This window comes from Notolepis coatsorum, assembly GCF_963971535.1.
Source record: "Notolepis coatsorum genome assembly, chromosome: 1".
Lineage (NCBI taxonomy): Eukaryota > Metazoa > Chordata > Actinopteri > Aulopiformes > Paralepididae > Notolepis > Notolepis coatsorum.
This window is the reverse complement of record NC_140165.1, coordinates 55,769,752-55,790,940: the sequence shown is the minus strand read 5'-3', so window position 1 is coordinate 55,790,940 and position 21,189 is coordinate 55,769,752. Positions and strand designations below refer to the sequence as shown.

Sequence of the window (21,189 nt, the reverse complement as noted above, 5' to 3'; positions counted from 1 at the left end):
GCACAGCCAGTGAAGGTCAGGTTAAAGAAGGGTTGTAGACCACCCTTTATCAGACAGTATACAATGAAGCCAGAGTCGGATGAAGCTATATCACATCAGATTGAGGGACTGTTAAAGGGGGGAGTGCTCGTCCCTTTCAAATCCAGATGTAATACACCTATCCACCCAGTGCTAAAGGCGGACAGGGCTAGGTACAGACTGGTACACGATTTGAGGGCGGTGAACGACGTGGTGTCTGGACCAGAGGCGGAAGTCGCTAATCCACACACCCTCCTGACAAACATCCCGAGTAGCTCGCAGTACTATACGGTCATTGATCTCACGCAGGCATTCTTCAGTGTTCCATTGGAAAAAGAGTCTCAGTATCTGTTTGCTTTTACCCACAGGGGGAAACAATACTCTTACACCCGGTTGCCACAAGGGTTCGCGCACTCGCCGCATTACTTCTCGAAGGCGCTCAAGGAAGACTTGCAAGGAGTGTGCGACACACTACTCAGCACGGTTTTACTGTATGCAGATGACATTCTAATCTGCTCGGATACACGTCAGCAGTGCCATGAGGACTCCATCAAAGTTTTGAGTGGATTAGCCGTGGGAGGCCACAAGGCATCCCGTTCAAAACTGCAGTACTGCCAGCCAAAAGTTGAGTACTTGTCTCGCGTCATTCAAAAGGGCATAAAAAGCATCTCACCCACGCAGCTCGAAGCTGTATCCAAGGCACCTAGGCCATTGACGGTCCGACAGATGATGACGTTTTTAGGGATGACTGGGTACAGCTCTGAGTGGGTGGAGGACTATACGATAGCGACAGCGCCGTTGAGGATGATGATAAAAGAGGCGGGTACAGACAAGCTTCGCGCTCCCTTGACATGGACCGAGGAGGGGGAGGACGCGTTCATAAACATTAAGCGTCTGCTGTTACAGGCCCCTGCCCTGGCGCTGCCGGATTATGAGAAGTGTTTCCACCTATTCGTCTCACATAGAGCGCAGCATGCGACAGCTGTCCTGACTCAAACACAGGGGGGGAGTGGGAAAAAACAACCGATAGCATATTACTCTAGAGCTCTTTCGCCGGTAGAGCAGGGTCTGCCACCTTGTTATCAGGCCCTGGCCGCAGCACATTTGATGTATGAGAAGGCAACGGCCGTGACAATGGGATATGACATTTGCATTTGGACACATCACAAATTGGCAAACTTGATTGAAAGAGGCAAATTTGTTCTGACCAGCCAACGGCAACAGGCTTACATGAGGCTCCTGCAGTACTCGGACGTTACGATAAAAACATGCCACGGCAGTAACCCGGCGGATCTGGTACCACTCCCGAGCGAGGGTCAACCGCATGAGTGTGAGGTGGAGGTACAGGCTTTCGTGAAACTCCGTCCTGATTTGGGAGTCGACCCGCTCGCGATAGCAGAACTCTCACTTTTTGTGGATGGGTCCTGCTATCGGGAGGGGGAAAATTTAAGGTCAGGATACGCCGTCGTACAGTGCAAACCTAACGGAGAAACACTAACAAGAAAGGCCGGACAATGCATGCAACCATGTTCGGCCCAGCTTGCAGAACTAATAGCACTAACAGAAGCATGCATAATAGCTAAAGATCGCACGGTTAACATCTTTACAGACTCTGCGTATGCGCATGGCGTATGCCACCTATTCGCGGCCATTTGGAAGGCAAGAGGCTTTAAGAAATCGGACGGCTCACCGATCCTTCACCACAAGCAGGTTGTGGCGCTTATTCAGGCTGTAAAGTTGCCCAAAAGCATTGCTATCGTAAAGTGCCAGGCACACAGAAAAGACCTGTCCTTTGTGACGACGGGAAACAACGCGGCGGACGAGGCCGCGAAGGCGGCGGCTGCGGTGCCGTCCACGGCTGTTCTGATGTTTGCGGCCGAACTGACGACTGAGGTAACTGAGGATAATTTGAGTGATCTTCAGGACTCAGCCACGCAGGCCGAGAAACAGTCGTGGACGGAGAGGGGGGCTGTAAGGGGGGCAGATGGTCTGTGGAGGAGTCATAACGGTTTGATAGTCGCCTCCATCGATCTTCTGTCCTTAGTGATACCTGAGGCTCATGGTGTTGATCACTGTGGAAGAGCAGAGACCCTGAAACGAATCACGAAAATGGGATTTTGGTCCCCAAAGCTTCAGGCACAAATTGACGTTACACTAGCCAGGTGTTTAACATGCTTACAGGGCAATGTGCGCAAAGGAGTACCGACAGTGGCGGCTTACACACCCCTCCCTGAGGGACCATTCAGACATCTGATTATGGACTATACAGACATGATAACGCCAGTGCAGGGCAAACGATACCTCCTGGTAGTAGAGGACTGCTTTAGTCGCTGGATTGAGGCCATTCCATCTAAACACAAGAACGCGGACACAGTGATCAAGTTCCTGTGTCGCGAGGTCATTCCGAGATTTGGAATTCCCACGATATTACAAAGCGATAATGGCCGCGAGTTCATCGACAAGGTGGTTAAAGGGCTGATGCAGAAATTAGGTATAAGACAGCGCCTTTCCTGTGTCTATAGTCCCGGGTCGCAGGGGAAGGTGGAAAGGGCCAATCTGGTCATTAAAAACAAACTGTTGAAAATCTGTATGCAAACTAAGCTTAACTGGATTGATGCTTTGCCACTTGCTCTGATGGCTATTAGAAGCAGCGTAAACCGCCAAACACAGCTAACACCGCATGAAATGCTTACAGGCCGCAGCATGCCAGCACCGCCATTTAGACACCTGGCTAGGGGCCCGGCATTAGATATTTTTGAGCAAGATCTGAAAAAATATCTTCAGCAAGTGACTAAAATACATGAAGCTGTGTTTCGACAGGAGCAGAGAAAGGAGAGAAAGGGGGAGAAGGAGGCGGAGAAGGAAGCCACCAAACCGAGACTGATCCCTGGGGACTTGGTCTTCGTAAAGGTCCACAAGAGAAAGTGGTCATCACCCCGGAGAGAGGGCCCGTACGAGGTGATCCGATCGACTGGAACGGCAGTCCAAGTCAAGGGATCAGCGACCTGGTTCCACTTCAATCACTGCATAAAGGCCAGCGGCGATCTCTTGGGGGATACAATCGATCGCAGTTATGCAGAACCCGACATGGAGGGTCCGAGACGGCAACTGGAAGGTGCAGTGCCTGCTGATGCTCCCGCAGATGTTGGCAGCAGTGTGCGGACGGTCGGCCGGGCACAACGACGTCATTAAGAACCGTCACGGTCGACCCGTCCTTGAGGATGACGGGTTTGAGTGGGTAGGAGTCCCACGGGGTCCCGCTCAGGCTCAAGTACCAGCAGACTTTCATGACCAGGCTCAGAATCAGGCGCCCCCTTTTCCCTCCATCGAGGAAGGGGGGGAGAAGATAAGACTACAACCAAACGGGGTGTTTCCCGTAGGACCGCAAGGGCATGTTTTTGATTTTGACCATTCCCCCGTTACAGGCGGGGATACTTACCATTATACTAACGAGCATCGGGTTGTGGGGGTAGATAGGAGAGTTGAGCCTGTCCCGAACCAATCACAGGGGACAGGGGTGAGGGGAAAAAGGGAGGTCAAGGACACTGAGTCGGAAGAGGTGGGGGGACAGGATATGTTCCAGAGGACAGCCGGAACGTTGAGGGACTCAGTGGGCTCACTCTGGGCCAGGTTGAGGGGTTTGCTTCCTTCCGGGGAACAAGATGGGGGCGACTATGACTATGACGAGGAAGACCCGGAGGCTGACCCGATGTATAGGGCGGCTTTAGGGAATGAGTGGTTTAAGTGGGTCCAGTACACGAGCGCGCAGAATCAGATAGAGGATTGTTATGTCTGCTCCAAGGCACGTCCGGATAGGCTGCTGGTGAAGGGCACGAAGTTCAGTTGGGCTCAGTGTGACAGGGACGCAGAGGCATGGGAGGGGCCCCATAATAGTCGCCCTTGGTGCGAGGCAGAGTGTTTGGGGTTTCTCGGCTCTAGTCGTTTTAAGGCGGCAGGAAACGTCACGGATTTCAAGGATGTCACTATGCGGGAACGGTGTAGGAAATTGGATGTACGTGTGCAGGGGGTAGCGACGGGGTTGCCAATACCCAGAGGTGTCAAACTATGGCTGACCAAGGATTTCGAGTGCTTGCAAAAGGAGGGGACCCGGGATGTAGGGGAGGTGGCAGAGGGGCGGTGCACTACTATTTGGAGCATCACGACTAACTGTACGAAAGAAGGAAAGTGTGGACACGGGGTCGTGTTAAAGGGAGTGGATACCAACCCACGGCCTGTAGCTTGCCCTTTTCATGTCCAGGATATGGCACTGGCGGACCAATACTGGCTCTGCGGCGGTAGGAGGTTGAGGAATACACTTCCTTTAGATTGGTCAGGTAGATGTGCCCGGGTTCAGGCGATCATGCCAATGGTGGTCCTACCATTATCAGTGACGGAAGGACCTTCTGAGTCTCCTATCTCTCGAACGAAGCGTAGCTACAAGGCAGACCCAAGGGTGTATCTGGACAGCATAGGACAGCCAAGGGGCATTCCAGCCGAGTTCATGGCTAAGAATGAGATTGCGGCAGGGTTTGAGTCTATTCTGCCATGGATATCGGTCAATAAGAACACCGGGTGGATCAACTATTTGTTTTACAATCAGCAGCGGTATCTCAATTACACCGAGGAGGCGTTGGATGCAATGGGGGACCAGATGCACGCGACCAGTACGGTGGCGTGGCAGAATAGACAGGCTCTGAACTGGTTAATGGCGGAGAAGGGTGGAGTCTGTTCCATGTTTGGACAGTACTGCTGCACATTCATTCCGACGAATGTGGGGCCAGGGGGAAAGTTCTCCGAGGCCATGGCTAAGCTGAAGGATTTGAGGGAGGAGTTGAGGGGGAATTCTGGCCGGAATGAAGAATGGTGGGGGAGTGGGGTGTTGGAAAGATTGGGACAGTGGGGAAGCATAGTGATGCAGACGGGGATATCCATCGGGGTGGCAGGGTTGATATTGGTTCTCCTTTTCTGTTGTGGTATGCCTCTCTTGGGTAGGCTGGTAACTTCACACGTAACGAGCCAAATGCTGATGGTGGGACAGAAAGAGATTGAGCCACAAATCGGGCCATATCCTCAGCTTTATGCTGCCTTAGAGGGAGACGAGGGGATAGAGGATTAGGGGTATGGTGAGGTAGGGACATTTTCTTTTTGTTGGTTCTTTCCTTTAAGAGTGACGGGGGATGGTCTGAGTGCAGTTTTGTTGGTTTATTCCTTTAACTAGGAATTTTAGTCTGATTTTCTAATGATCCTTCGGCATAGAGATTGCAACCATTGAAAATCATTGCATTGTTTTTTATTTTTTTTATTATTTTTTGTTTATTTTACTTGTGGTCCTGGTCAAACCGGAATGGGAAGGGGCATCGGCAGAGTGTCGGTTCTGAGCCTGAGGAAGCATTGAGAAGAAGTGGTCGGGGGATCGGTTCTGGGGACTGGAGGGACAAAGGGGGGGGCTAACGCAGTGGGCAAGATGGGCACCTCCCGTCGAAGATGGGGGGACACGTGGTGAGGTCGGTACCAGCGCCTCCCGTCCAGGCATGGGGACATGCTTCTACGAGGACTGGAGGTGTGGCGTGGTGGTTGCTGTATTGGCAAAATGTGACTTTTGGCAATACGGTGAGGAGACTATGGCGTGGGCATGGAAGGGGGGCTGAGCGATGGACACTGGGACTCAATGTTATGGAAGAGACAATGTCATTTTTTTAGGAGGGATGTTCTATGTTTAGTTCTGACGGTCAACTTCTCCTTTCCCTGATGAGAGTCGCGGTTTCCGGCCGGAACTGTGGCTCATTTGGTAAGCGGTGGAGGTTGGGGGGATTTGTCTGTCAGGTTAGGATTATAAATTGGGGTATTTTTTTTTTGATGTTTTATTATTACTCTTGTTTTGAGCGGTTTTGTGTTTATTGTGAGAACGGTAGTCAGCCTTTGTTGGTCCGTTAGGGGTCCAGTGAATGAAGTAAGGTTTCTGGTTTAGATTAGGCATTTAAACTTTTATTATATAATTGTGGTTTCTCGTTTAGTTAGACGTTCACATTTTCTTGGTTATATGATTTGGGTGGGACTAGGGATAGCCCCAAATGGGGGAATGTTGTGGAAAATGTGTATACGAGGGTGGAGGTAGGAAAGGGGTTAGTCTTGACTAGTTTAATATAGGTCAACTAGCAGGGCTCAAAGACACTAGGGCGACAGTCTGGCTGATGTTCTTAAAACAGCCTCAAGATAGCAGATGGACATTTCAGTACATCATATCGTGTGCTCTAATCTTGTGTCTTTTCTCTCTTTCATACATACACAGCACACACACACAGACACAGCACACACACACAGACACACACATACACAGCACACACACAGACACAGCACACACACACAGACACACACAGTCACACAGACACACACACACACACACACAGACACACACAGTCGCACAGACATACACACCGACACACACACACATTCCCTGTGTCACAATACACACATACAATACACACACGTCTGTACACAGACGCACACACACAGACACACACACACAATACACACGTCTGTACACAGACGCACACACACACAGACACACACACACATACACACACACACACACAAACACACACACACACACACACATCTCACTCTCTCTTCGATGTTCTTAATGTTTTACATCATATCGTGTGTGGATATCATATCTTGCTTATCTCTCTTCATGTTCTCTCTCTCTCCGATGTTAAAATCTACGTATCATCTTAATGTACGTCATGTCAGATCTGACATGATGTGATACGTCATCATATCTGTCATGGGGGCAGGACTGAGAGGGGATTTAGGGACAGGCAAAGGGATCCAGGACAGAGTGTTTTTTGTTCAAGCCGTGGTGATCTTCTTTGACCCATAGCTCTTGCTGTTAAAGAACTTCTTTTCTTAAATAAATTACCTATTTGTTACAATTGGAAATATCGTCTCCTGCTGTGTTAAACAACCTTTCCACAACAGCAATCAAAGTGTTAATATAGAGAGATGAAAACAATACGTTATTTATATTGATGTGATGTCGACTGATATGAATAGCTAGTTACGTTAACACTTTCAGAGCCGGCCGTGTTCTCCTTTTTACCCCCTTGAATGCCCACATCCACTTCAATGTTAGCGTTAATATCGCCTAAATGTTTTAAATTATGGCTATGTGTCTAATCTGCCCGTCGCTTATCAAAGACTCATTTTCCAGTCAACATTGTCGAAGCGGATTGTTTTTTTATCGGTTCATTTCCGTTTTCTAGCATTTTGAAAAGCCCTAGTTTTCACGGAAAAAAGAAGAGATGCCATGATAATCGCCCTGTACTGTAATATTCTAGAACGTTGTAATTTTTCTGCCTATTTATGAATCGTTTTCAAATAAACGCTAGATTATCTATAGTATATGTGTACGAAAATCGATTCTCTCAGTTCCTGATCGCTCTTAGAGTCAAACAGCCATATCACATTATAGGGGAAAAGCTTATATCTCCGTGAAAATGGGTCTGATTATCCTAAGACTAGTCAAATAGATTCCTTACCTGAGATCAGATGGTATCCAAATGGATTATTCCAATTCCTGATCGCTATTCCAAAAATCGATCATTTTATTGATCCCACGAGTATACTGTAAAACACATAATCCCTGCTGCTCTGAGGGTCCAGCATGAAGCTGATAGGCCCCGGGTTACATGAGTGAGAAGTAAAATGTGGATTCCGGGTTTTTTTTTCTCATTCATTTTCATTGAGTCCAATCCAAAAGGGTGAATTACCATCTGGGAGGCGATAGGGGGCGATTTTTTCACATCTGAGCGCCTGGGGTGGCTGATTTACCAACGGTAGACTCGGTTGATGAAATATGAATTCAGATCACTAATAAAAAAAAAATAGAGAAAAAAAGAATATTCTCGTTATGGGCATTCAACCCGCGGGGGGTAAACCCGAGAAAACTCGGTTTGGGCATTCAAAGTGTTAATATAGAGAGATGAAAACAATACGTTATTTATATTGATGTGATGTCGATTGATATGAATAGCTAGTTACGTTAATATAGAGAGATGAAAACAATACGTTATTTATATTGATGTGATGTCGGACTTGGGCTGTGGAACTGAAGGACTTGGGCTGTGGAACTGAAGGACTTGGGCTGTGGAACTGAAGGACTTGGGCTGTGGAACTGAAGGACTTGGGCTGAACGACTGCGCGCTTGTTAAGAGCCAATCGCGCAGTAGGTTGGGAAATACCTGACCTGTCACCTATCTCTCTCTGAAAGGTCCCTGTGGCTAAAACCCAGAGTGCGCTCAGAACTTGTAGGTGTGGAGGCACAGGATTTGACCGGTGTGTGTTGTGTCTGAGTTGAGGCTCCAGAATATTGCATACATCTAAAAGGACCGCTCTTGGCAATCTGAAATAGCTAAGCAGCCACTCATCTGGCTCTGCTAATAGATCTAGAAGATCTCTAAATATGCGTTCTATGTCTATGCCAGAGCATCTAACTGTTCTAACAGCAATATATAATCCATTTCAGAAGCAGAATGCATGCAATAAGTTCTGTTTTTTTATTATTAATATTTGGGGGCAATTTTCATCTGGGTAAGAGTTTCTTATCTGGGTAAGAGTGCTCTCAACCACTCTTAAAATTGGGTCTTGCCTAAGAGAAAAGCAAAAAGGAAACATTGCTGAATCCCATGTAAGAACAAAATAAGAAAAAATGCTAGTTAAGAACAAAATAAGAGGAAATCTGTTCTTATATCGCTTCGTGAATGAGGCCCATTGACTTTCAAGAATCTGCACCATTTGTCCAGGTAAATTCATAACCTCACACATCTAGAGACCTAAAAAGATCTACATTGTCTTCAATCAGCAAGTCTTCAATCTCTGGACCTAAAGATTTCCCTATGGATTTATTCCTGACTGTATTCGGCCAGGAACCAGCCATATACAGGAGGGTCTACCGGATAGTGCAAGACAGTCAGAGCTATTCTCTTTATAAAGAGTAATTAAACACATGGCCATTTAGCTTATTTTCTATCTATCAGACTCTTCAAGAATGTATGTGAAAATACCCCACTTTGTAAACAAAATCACAGATTGGGATTTTATGGAAAGAAAGAGGAGGGAAAGCTGTGGACACAGAGACAGAGACATACAACTATGCTGCAAAAGAGGAAGGACAACAAGAGAAAAGAAAGACAAGAAAAGGAAAAGTAACATACTGGTATCCTGATGGTCTGTGGGCTCCTCCTTCAGCCCAGTTGAAGAATCCATGGGTGGGTCCAGCGTGTCCTGAGAGCCTCTTCTTTTTTAATCATCAGTAGGTCGCTGGGTGGATCTGGTGCAGAGGGAGACACAACTAAATGTTTACAGTGGCATGATTTGCCCACTTTCTGAGTACAACCGTGAGTGAAGCGCTGGCCAGGGGGTATTGCAATCACTCCTGTCTGTCTGTGTCAGCTATAACTCCTACAATTCGGATCTAATTTGGATTAAACAGGATAATTACGTATGTTAAACACCTTTAATTCAGGCCTGCAAAGTGGTGTTTAGTTTAACAGCTCAGGCGAGGTATGTGTGTGTCAGAATTTTGAAGGTTTTGGCGACCGGTGGCCAGAGATATGTTGGAGTTGTCAGGCGACGACACAACTAGAGATGTTCCGATATACCATTTTTTCCTTCCCGATACCTGAACCGATACCAGTGCATATAATTAGGGCTGTCAGTTTATCGCGTTAATTAGATTAATTAATTACACAGCAAATTATCGCGTTATGAAAATTAACTCAAAATTTATATATATTTTTTTTTATAATAATTTTTTTGTATCTCATTCATTCCATAAGAATGTAGAATACACATTTACAGACTTTTTTTTTAATATGGTCCATTTGCATGTTCTTGGTATCTGATTCTAGGGACATCTATGAATCTCAGGGAATGTATTTCCCAGTGTCAGAAATACTGTGTGCTAGATACACAAAGAATGGATTGCACGGTGCAAGTTGCACCCTTACTTACAATTCATTATGAAGTGAAAATGGGGGACCCTGATGTAAACAAGACGAAAGTCTTTCTCTGGTCTGCATCCCCTTAACAATTGTATATATTGAGCCGTACTGTATTGTACCCATTCTGCAATCTGTTAATAACATTTTCATTCAATCAATCAATCTGCGCGGTGATTGATTGAATGAACATTTTATTTTGAGTAAATTGTAATGAACCAAATGAGAATATCAATAAATAATTTTTTTTATCTTTGACTGTGAATAACACCATGCTCAAATTGACCAGACCTGAAAAATCTAAGCAAATTAATAGATGGAAGATGATTAAACAGAATGTTTTGTAGATACAGTACTGAATTCTGCCATCCGGACACATGCAATTTGAAATATGATTATAGAATATAGAATATCAGGCATAAAATCGTTATGCGATTAAAATGCGATTAATTAATTACAAATCCTGTAATTAATTAGATACATTTTTTTAGTGCCTGACAGCACTACATATAATATATATATATTAGTGCTGTCAATCGATTAAAATATTTTATCTGATTAATCGCATGATTGTCCAGTTAACTCACGATTAATCGCAAATTTATCACATTTAAAAAATTAAATGTGTATCTACCTAAACGGATCTTTTTCAAGTTTTAATACTCTTATAACATGAGTCAACAAATGCTTGCTTTATGCAGCCATTTATCACAAAATGATGACCCTCATGTATTGCAAATTTGCATAAAATTAAAAACGGAGTGATGCACAAAATAACTTAAAAGAAAATAATAATTTAAAACAATGAATAAAGTGTGCATGAAATAATAGGGGAAAGAAAACGTTAGGAACTTGTTACATTCACCCACACAGGGGCTGAGGACTTGCATACTATCATGGAGAACCCCTACCACCCCCTCTACGACGAGCTAGTCAAGATGAGAAGCACGTTCAGCCACAGACTCATACCCCCCCCGACACTCAACTAACCGCCTCGGACAGTCCTTCATACCAGCGGCCATCAGGCTCCACAACAGTGGGCAGCGACTAGCGGCCTCCAGGCTCCACAACAGGGGACTGCCAGACATTGACCTAGGACTAATAGGAACCCAAGGAGGACAATAACACTACCTTAGGCATACTGCACCTTATGTGGATACTGTGAATAATGTATATTTCAGTGGATACTGTGATACTGTGAATAATGTATATTTCAGTAGATAGTAAATTATAACACTACCTTATGCATACTGCACCTTATGTGACACTGTGAATACTGTGAATATATTTTTCAGTTAGTTAGATAGTAAATTATATTGACCTATTTGTTTACACTGCTTGTGTTGTTCTTACTACCTGTACCCCCCCCCCCTTCCCCATGCTGCTATGATGCCTGAATTTCCCCAAGGGGATCAATAAAGGAATATCTTATCTTATACCCGACAGCTCTCTTTCTCTCTTGCCCCTTCCTCATCTCTCTCACCCCCCCCCCCCTATCTCTCTCTATCTCTCACACACACACACACACACACTTTGAGTCAGAAACAAACATAGTATCAATGAGAGTATCAATAATACACCTGAGTGAAGTCGAGTAAACAAAAAACGTCTAAAGCGGTAATCGTGCGTTAAAAAAAAAGTGCCGTTAACAGAATTGTGCGTTAACACGTTAACTTTGACAGCCTTAATATATATTTTTTACAGCTACATATACTGTTTTACATATACTGTTTTTTAGTAATAACTAGAAAGTAATGGTATTTATTCAACAACAGGTGATTGTAAGGATTAGTATCATTAATTTACAACTGTGCTCAATGAGTTAGGGAATTTGCCATGTTGTATGGCAAAACACATCATGGGAATACTATGACTAGCTTGTGGTGATTTCTTTTTTAATATATTTTATTTTACATTTTTCAGAACATTGTACAAACATGACAAACAGTATACCAACATGACAGACAAACACACTGAGACAGTGAAAGTAAAAAAAAATGCATTCAAGAAAAAAAAAAAAAAATGTTTTACATTTGCTATTACAACACGGTTACCAGCCATACATTACTGAGAAATATTGTGTTTGGGGTCCCTCATAGGGGGACTGTGAGATCAGACGGGCGAATCAGCTGCCGCCTCTAGCCTCATCGAGATAGGCTAAGAACGGGTCCCAGATTTTTGAGAACCTTTTAAGTGAATCGGTTCTCAGGAACCTTAGTCTCTCCATCCGTAGTTACGGCGTAGGGCGGCACGGTGGTGTAGTGGTTAACACTGTCGCCTCACAGCAAGAAGGTCCAGGGTTCGATTCCCGCTTGGGGACCAGGTTTCCATGATGCCAGGTACCCAGGTGGGGTATCTCCCAGGCCTTTCTGTGTGGAGTTTGCATGTTCTCCCCGTGCTCGCAAGGGGTGTGCTGACTTTTTTTCCACAACCTTACATATCTATTTGAGTCAAGCACCCGTGACTATACTTTGGATGTGCGTGAGTCTTTTCTACTACTATAAATACTGGCAAGGCCAGCCCTCGCTCAGATTTAGGTTTTTGCACGTGCATTTTTGAGATTCTGTGATTCTTATAATTCCAGATGTAAGACAGAATTACAGAGTCTAGTTCTTTGAAAAAAAGACTTTGTGAGAAAGATGGGAAGATTTTGACAAAGGTATAGGAATCTGGGGAGAGAAACCATCTCGACAGAGTTTATGCGGCCTATCATGGAGAGGGGTAGCACTTTCCAATTTTCAATGCATTGTTTTAGCCTTGAAACATAGTCGGCAAAGTTCAATTTAAATATTAATTCAGGATCTTTGGGTATGGTCAGACCAAGATAGGTGAGGCGATCTTTTGCCAATTTGAATGGGAGATTTTCCAGGAAACCGGGAGTGAATAAAGTCACTCTTTGTCCAGTTAATTGTGTATCTGGATAGCTTACCGAAAATGGTAATTAATTCTAAAAGAGGGGGAATCGATATCTCTGAATTGTGTAGGTATAATATTACATCGTCAGCATACAAGCTGATGCGTGTCTCGAGGCCTCCAAATTTCAAGCCTACAAGACTTGGGTGACTGCATATTTTTAGGGCAAGGGGTTCGAGCGCGACAGCGAACAGCGCCGGCGAAAGAGGGCAACCCTGCCGGACAGAGCAGAGCAGTGGAAATCTGGTTGACTTCTCCCTGTTGGTTATAACTGAACATGTTGGACTGGCATATATGAGCTTTACCCAGGATAAGTATCACCAAACCCGAATCTATGCAGTGACTCAAACATATAAGGCCACTCAACCTGATTGAACGCCTTCTGTGCGTCAAGTGATAAAATCGCAGTACCCCTAGCATCCGACTATGACCAGCATACATGGTGTTGAGGAGGCGTCTGACATTGAAGAAGGAAAATCTATTCGAGATGAACCCTGTTTGGTCAGGGTGAATGATGGTTGACAGGTGTTTATTTAGTCGAACAGCCAGCATTTTAGTAATTACCTTTCTGTCGAAATTTTGGAGTGCTATGGGTCTGAAGCTGGCCGGGTCTACTTCCTCCTTCCCCTTTTTTTATATGAGGGCAATATTAGCTTCGTATAATGTTTTGGGTAGGACTCCGTCCTTCTCAGAACTGGATATCATTCTGAGGAGGAGTGGTGCAAGAATGTCACAGAATTTCTTGTAAAATTCAGCACTGTATCCATCTGGCCCAGCTGCTTTACCTTATGAGAATGATTTAATGGCTGAAGTTATTTCTCCCAATGTGAAATCACAGTCTAAATCCTTTCTAGCATCATCACTAAGTTTGGGTGTTTCAAGAGGGTCAAAGAAGTCGTTCAAATCAGATTGAGTGGGATCACATTTAGATGAATAAAGTTCACTGTAAAACTCCTTAAAACGGTCATTTATCTCCCTGGGGTTAGTCAGCAGGGTGCCACTCTTAGACTTGATGGAGAGGATTGACCTAGAGGCCTGAGCACCCTTGAGCTGTCGCGCAAGGAGACGCTCAGGCTTATCTCCCATTTCAAATGGCTTTTGTCTGTTTTAAAAGGAGAGTGTTTATTTGACCACCCAGTATACAGTTATATTCATATTTTAGCTTCAATATTTTATTATAATCTTCAGGGTATTTTGAGGCCTGATATGCCGTCTCGAGGGCGGGAAGAGCCTCGTTAATCTCAATCAGTCGCCTCTCTCTCTCTCTCCCTCTTGGCAGTGGATTCATACGAGATTACATCCCCACGAATTACAACTATGTTTCCCATAGTGTGGAGTCTGACACTTCACCATTGTCGTTGAATTCCATAAAAGATGTTAATTTGGTGGTGATATACTCTACAAATTTCCCTTCAGCAAGTAAGGAGGGGTTGAGACGCCAAGAGTAAGTTTGCTTGGGGATGGAGAGATTTAGGGACATTGACAGGGGGCTGTGGTCAGAAATCAATATGTTGTTGTATTTTGTGTTGGTGACATGGGAGATTAATTGGGAGTCTAATAAAAAATAGTCTATTCTACTACTTATGGGGATGAGAGTAGAATGAGTAATCTCTGTCAGTCGGGTGCTGAACCCTCCAAATATCTACTAGGTTCCTGGATTTAATCAGGTTGTTCAGAACCCGAACTGATGAGATATCTGGAGGTGGGCATGTAGATAGTCTGTCCATGTATGGGTCTAGTTCAGTTCAGGTCACCGCCAATTATTACATTTGAGTTAGTAGTGTCGGGGAGCAGGTTGAAAACACTTTAAAAAAATGTGGGTCATCAGTATTTGGACCATAGATGTTAAGTAAAGTCAAGGGGAATGAATTAATGGTGCCTGAAAAAAATTATATATCTACCAAAAGGGTCAGCAGTCATAGAAGTCAATTGAAATGGGAAATGTTTCTTAAAAAGGATTTCATTTCATTTCAAACCTTTATTTATACTCGTGAAAGCACTGAGGTTTCCCTCATTTACAGTGATGACGAGTTAACAAAGGACACAAATATCATAACAGTTAATAATTACAATGAATTACAATTACTACAATGATGGATTAAAAACAATTACATGATTCAGTACATAGGTCAAGTGCAATGCCTTTAAACTCCATGAATGACGGGAATGTTCCGAGCTTTAGAGTCTTTTGCAGGGTATTCCATGTGTATGGAGCATCGTAGGAGAAGGCAGATTTTCCAAGCTCAGACCGAACTCGAGGCACCCTGAGCACAAGCCGATCATTCGAACGAGTTTGGTAGGTGACAGCACTCCAGACCAACAAAGATGTAATATAAGGTGGAAGTTTGCCAATAATTGCTTTGTAGATAAAAAGATACCCATGATAACTATGTCGCAACGAGAGAGATGGCCAGCCTACCCTCTCATACAAAAGACAATGGTGAGTATCATATTTGTCACCCGTAATAAATCTTAGGGCGGATAGCCACGCCACAAGCATGGGAGGAGAAAGGCGAGTGATAGACCTGCAAAATCCAATTACACCTCAGGCTACGTTGTTGTGTGGCTTTGACGCGTGTCTCCTGTAAAAAAATCACGTCCGCAGACAGAGATTTAAGGTGCCTGAAGACTTTTTGCCTTTTCATGATATTGCCTAGTCCTTTTACGTTCGAAACTAACCTGACAGCTTTACCTCCGATCTGGATCTTATTCTGAGTTGCTGCCATATATAAGCAAGAAAAGAAAAACAATTCTGCTAATAAGCACAGACATATATAGCAAAAAAATTGAGCGGCTGATAGTTATATAAAGGTAAGAAATTAAAAACAATTTCACAAACCTGTCTGAGTGTAACATAGAAAACAAAAAACAGAAACCCTCCCTACCCCCGTGTCCCCCTGAGCTAGGCACATAATGCCCCTTTATATCAAACCAGTCTGTGTTTAACACAATAACAAACAAACCCTCCCTCCCCCTGAACTTGACACGTGATGTCCTGTTTTAATCAGCACAACCAGTTACTGTAGTTAGGACGACGTTTGTAACCCCATGAAATATACTATATTGTAACATACACTTCTGATATGCAAGTCCTTGCACATCACACATCCCATAAACAAAGCCTGTAGTGTTCCCAAAGACAATTTATAACATATAGCCTAATGAGTAATTAGGGAAAAAGGCAAACAAACAAACAAACTATAAATAATTATTCGAATGGGATATGTGGGCAGTCCTGATAATTGGTCACTTACTGCTAATATCCCAGTAAAAAAGCTCTGCTTCCTCTGCGGTGTCGAACATGCGAGTCAGTCCGTTAACGGTAACCCGGAGGCGGGCTGGATAAATGAGGCCGAAGCGTATCCCATCTTTGTAGAGCTGGGATTTCACTTTGTTAAAGGTGGCCCGTTTCAATGAAGTGTCGGGATCCTTGCTGCGGTTTTCGGGCCCAGACTGCGGGTGTGCACGGTCCAACTCCAGGCTGGGATCCAGCTGCGCGTCTCTTGCCACCTCCATGAACAGCGCTGCCATGAAGCGCCGGGGGTCTTCTCCCTCCATCCCCTCTGGGATGCCGATCACACGGAGATTTTGCCGCTTAGAGCGTGACACCAGATCCTCGATGGCTAGTTGCAACTTTTCATTCATCCGAGTAGTGGATTCCAGTTTGGACTTCAACACGGTCACATCACGTCCCAGTGTGGTAATATCATCTGAATGTGCACTGCAGAAAGAGCCATCTCCATTGCAGTCATCGTGGCTGTGTGTGAGGCTACCGTGTCAGTAATTTGTTGAAGAGAGGCTTAGAGTGGGGCTAAGGCGGCGTTCATGGATGTGGTAAGTTCACCTGTTACATTTTTTTTACACAGCTTATCAAGTTCACCGACCAGCATTTCAAGTGTTAGCTGCGCCGCGTTAGCATTAGCTGGTGACGCTGCTACTGTTGGAGTCTTGCTAGTAGCAGACCTCTCCTCGTGCGGGCTAAAGTGTTGATGAATTAGTAGTTGGCTTTGGTTCTTGCGACCACAACCCGCCATGCTGGTACTGGGAAGAAGTTATGGTACTTAGTGTACCTTAAAGAGTGGAGGATATTAGCAAAAATCGAGGTGCAAATGCTTCAAATTATCAAAAGTTTCGGGGAGCAAACGTTGTGCGTCCTATCACCCCCAACGCCATAACCGGAAGTCCCTAGCTTGTGGTGATTAGACATAATTCACCCACGGAACTGTTGTTGGGAACTTTGACTGGGATGACGTTTGGACAAATGTATGCATGTATGCAGTGATTAGGGTGATGCAACCCTAATCACCAACAAATTTATTTGAATTATATTCATAGGACGTATCTCACACCTAGGAAACTATTTGCTATGGGACTGGTGGCCGACTCCCGGTGCAATTTATGCTCTTTGAGAGCCACCGGTACATATGGTCTGGGATTAGGGTGACCAGATGCAAAAAGTCCAAAAGCAGGACAACAGTACGATTTTGGTGGGACAAAGTGGGACAGATGGATAATGTAATTTTTTTAATTAGAATAACTGGTCTTCACCGAATAAATAAAGGTTCAATCAAAATAAATACAAATTAAATACAAAATGATATCTCTCCACATTCGTCTTGGCACTAGCAGCCGGCTTGTTACCACCTAACATCTGTTTTAAATATTCAAACTTTATCACTTGACAGGAATGTCTTGTGTTCGATATTCCCACAGAACTAGGTTATAGACGCTTGCTATCTCAGCTGCAGTGACTTTGTCCGTCTGGCTATCATTTTTGGGTTTAAGAAGAAACATTTCCATAGATCTGGATGTTTCTTTTTGGTGAGCCAGTTTCATGTCCACTGTGGCGCTTCAAGTCGTATTCTCCTCCACGAGCAATTGAAAACAAACTATGACACAAAACACAGAAAGATCCCTGAGGATCGCCTAACATCGGCCTCACCCAGGCATGTGTCGTTTGCCATTCTTGGTTGTAAGTGCAGGTTAGTTTCTTTTTACTGCTTTCCATCTTGATTTCTAGTTCACTTGTAATGTTGTTGTGTGTTTTTTTTGACAGCGCGCTAAACGTTGACAGCGTGCTACATTTTGACAGTGCGCTAAATTACTACCTAACTAATCAGATCTGCGATATGAGGTAGCATCACGAGCAGAGCGCTAAATTACTACCTAACTAATCAGATTTGCGATATGAGGTAGCGTCACGACGAGCAGAGCAATGTGTGTGGACAAGAGGCGGGTTGCTACGTTTACTGTAGGGAGGGGCTTTTTAGACCCATGTCTTTTGTTTGCTTCGAAAAGAGGGACATCCTCTCAATATGCGGGACGCGGACATTAGGTCAAATGGCTGTGCAGTACAACCAAAAGCGGGACACCTGGTCACCCTATCTGGGATTCCCCACCAGTAGCCCATTTTTGGAAATCTATAGCAGCTAAACTCTCAAGCATCTGTAATATATCAATTCCACTCACGGCAGCAACATTACCTCGAAACGATATATCTCTACTACCAACATCCATACAACAGAAAATTATTATTCTGGCAGGCGTTACAGCAGCCAAAAAGCTTATGAGATGGAAAGAAACTGAGAAACTCATAGTAACCAACTGGTCCCTGACATTGCTGGATGTTATTTATTTGGAGATCTCGACTGCTTGTGTGGTTGGGGTGGGACAGGCAGGTATTGAATTGTGGACTGCGGCAGCCGAGGTGGTCAAAGGCACAATATAGCGGCGGAGTGGGGGTGGAGTGTTGGTCCTGGGGGATCCGGCGGTCTTGGGGGGGGGGAGTGGGGGAGGAAATGTCCAATGTCTATTGGGTTGTTTGTGTTTTTATTTTTTACTTGGTATTTTGTATTTATTATTTAAGTTTTAATCTGTAAGTATTTCTTATTTCTTATTGTCTTGTCATTATTATTGTTGTTGATGTTGTATTGTTGATGGAAATTGAAAATAGAAATGTTTATAAAACAAACAAAAAACATTCTCTTTTGAGACTCCGCTTCAGACTCCTATCCTTCGGCACTACAAGCTAAACATTAGCATAGAATAGAATAGACTTCATTTTCATTGCACACAAGTAGGGCTGTCCCCGACTAAGGATTTGGATAGTCGACTATGATAGGCCAACATTTGCCGTTAGTCGACTATTAGTCGACAAAAAAAACAAAAAAAAGTATAATATATATATATTTTTGTATCATTCCATTTGGGCTGTGGGGGGTGCTGTCTGAAGGAGTCGACTGAAGGCTTCTTGTCCTCTGCAAAAGCATGCAATTGGTCCACTGATGGATACATCTTGATATTTGTCTAGTCTAGTGTGTTCATTAGATGGGTGAAATCCTCTTTCAGTGCCTCTGTGCCTGTTTTCGTAGGCAGTTAGCCTCTGGTATGCGTGCCATTAGCGTTAGCCACGCTTCTAGGCCTAGAATGATACAAATAATAATAATAATAAAATATATTTTTATAATATTTTTAAAAAGATTATGTATTCGACTAAGAGGTTGGCAGTCGACTACGGCTCCTTTCAACCGATTAGTCGACTAATCGACTAATAGGGGTCAGCCCTACACACAAGTATACAATGAAATTTCAGGGGAGCTCCCACAGACCGTAGCACAACATACATGTAACACATAACACTGTACTAGGGATGCTCGACGATATTGGCATTTTTACCGATATCAATATACCGATATTGTCCAACTCTTAATTTCCGATACCGATATCAACCGATACCGATATATGCAGGGTTCCCCCCCCCCCAGAAATTAATAATTTCAGGTAATTATTACATATCTCTTGTTGTGGAATTAACACAACAGTATGCATACTTTTGACAATAAATAAAATCAGAATTTGTTCTTACTTGCTTGCCTGGGTAAATAAAGGTTATAGAAATGTAAAAAAAAAGAAAAAAGAAAAAGAAATTGAAAACCGATACCGATATTTTCCGATATCACATCTTAATGCCGATATCGGCCGATAATATCGGTAGGCCGATAATATCGGACATCCCTACACTGTACATATAACAGAATATTTTAAATAATAAAGTGCATGATGAGCGGTAAACATAGTGGTTATCAAGTCCAGGTAAAGTGCATGGTGCACGTGAGGAGACAGTCAATGAGAGTTTAACAGTCTGACTGCTTGGGGGAAAAAGCTGTTCATAAATCTTGAACTCTTTGCATTTATGGACCGGTATCTCCTCCCTGAGGGAAGGAGCTGAACGAGGTGATGTGCTGGGTGAGACTGGTCCTTGATGATACACTTGGAGCGGTGGAGGCAGCGGGAGGTGAAGACGGAGGTGATGTTTGGTAGAAGAGTCCCGACGATCCTGCCTGCCGCCTTCACCACCCTCTGTAGAGCCTCTTGCTCTGCCTTTGTGCAGCTGGAGAACCACACAGACACACCGTAGGTCAGCACACTCTCAACCGCACAATGATAGAAGTTGACAAGGAGATTTCGTGGCAGGCCAGCCTACTTCAGCTTCCTTAGGTAGTATAGGCGTTGCTGAGCTTTCCCGATCACTGAGGCGGTGTTGGTGCACCAGGACAGGCTCTCACTCACACTGAGACCCAGGAACTTGAACTCAGTGACCCTCTCCACTGCCTCGTTGTTGATGAGCAGAGAGGAGTGGTCAGGCCTTGATCTTCTGAAATCCACTATGATCTCTCTTGTTTTCTTTATGTTGAGCGCCAGGTTGTTGCTGTCACACCAGGCTGTAAGGTCTTCCACCTCCCTCCTGTAGGCAGACTCATTGTTGTTTGTTATGAGACCCACAACTGTGGTATCGTCTGCGAACTTGATCATGTAATTGGAAGGGTAGGAGGGGGAACAGTCGTGTGTGAGCAGGGTGTACAGTAATGGGCTGAGTATGCAACCCTGCGGGGCGCCGGTACTGAGAGACAGGGTGGACGAGGTGTAGTTGCCCAGCCTGACGGCTTGTGTGCGGTTTGTGAGGAAGTACAGCACCCAGTTACACAGTATATTACACAGACCCAGTGTTCGGAGTTTTCTGATGAGTTTACGGGGGAGTATAGTGTTGAAGGCAGAGCTATAGTCGACGAAGAGCATTCTTATGTAGGTGTTTTTCTTCTCCAGATGTTTTAGGGCGGTATGAAGCACAATGGCTATAGCATCTTCAGTCGATCTGTTCTGCCTATAAGCAAACTGGTATTGGTCAAAGGAGGCCGGGATGATGGATGTGATGTGTTTCCTGACCAGTTTCTCTAGACATTTAGCAGGGAGGGGGGTGAGT

The 21,189-nt window shown here is 44.4% G+C and overlaps 1 protein-coding gene across 1 annotated transcript in view; it reads right to left on the bottom strand.

The window, feature by feature from the left end:
- Positions 1 to 16,574, bottom strand: part of LOC311233321 (uncharacterized protein) — a gene marked incomplete at both ends in the record, with an annotated part of 62,777 nt that extends 46,203 nt beyond the window's left edge. Inside the window, one exon of the mRNA XM_084320283.1 lies at positions 16,184 to 16,574. Coding sequence (XP_084176409.1) covers positions 16,184 to 16,574 — 391 coding nt within the window. The remainder of the gene's footprint in view (positions 1 to 16,183) is intronic.
- Between the last annotated feature and the right edge of the window lie 4,615 nt (positions 16,575 to 21,189).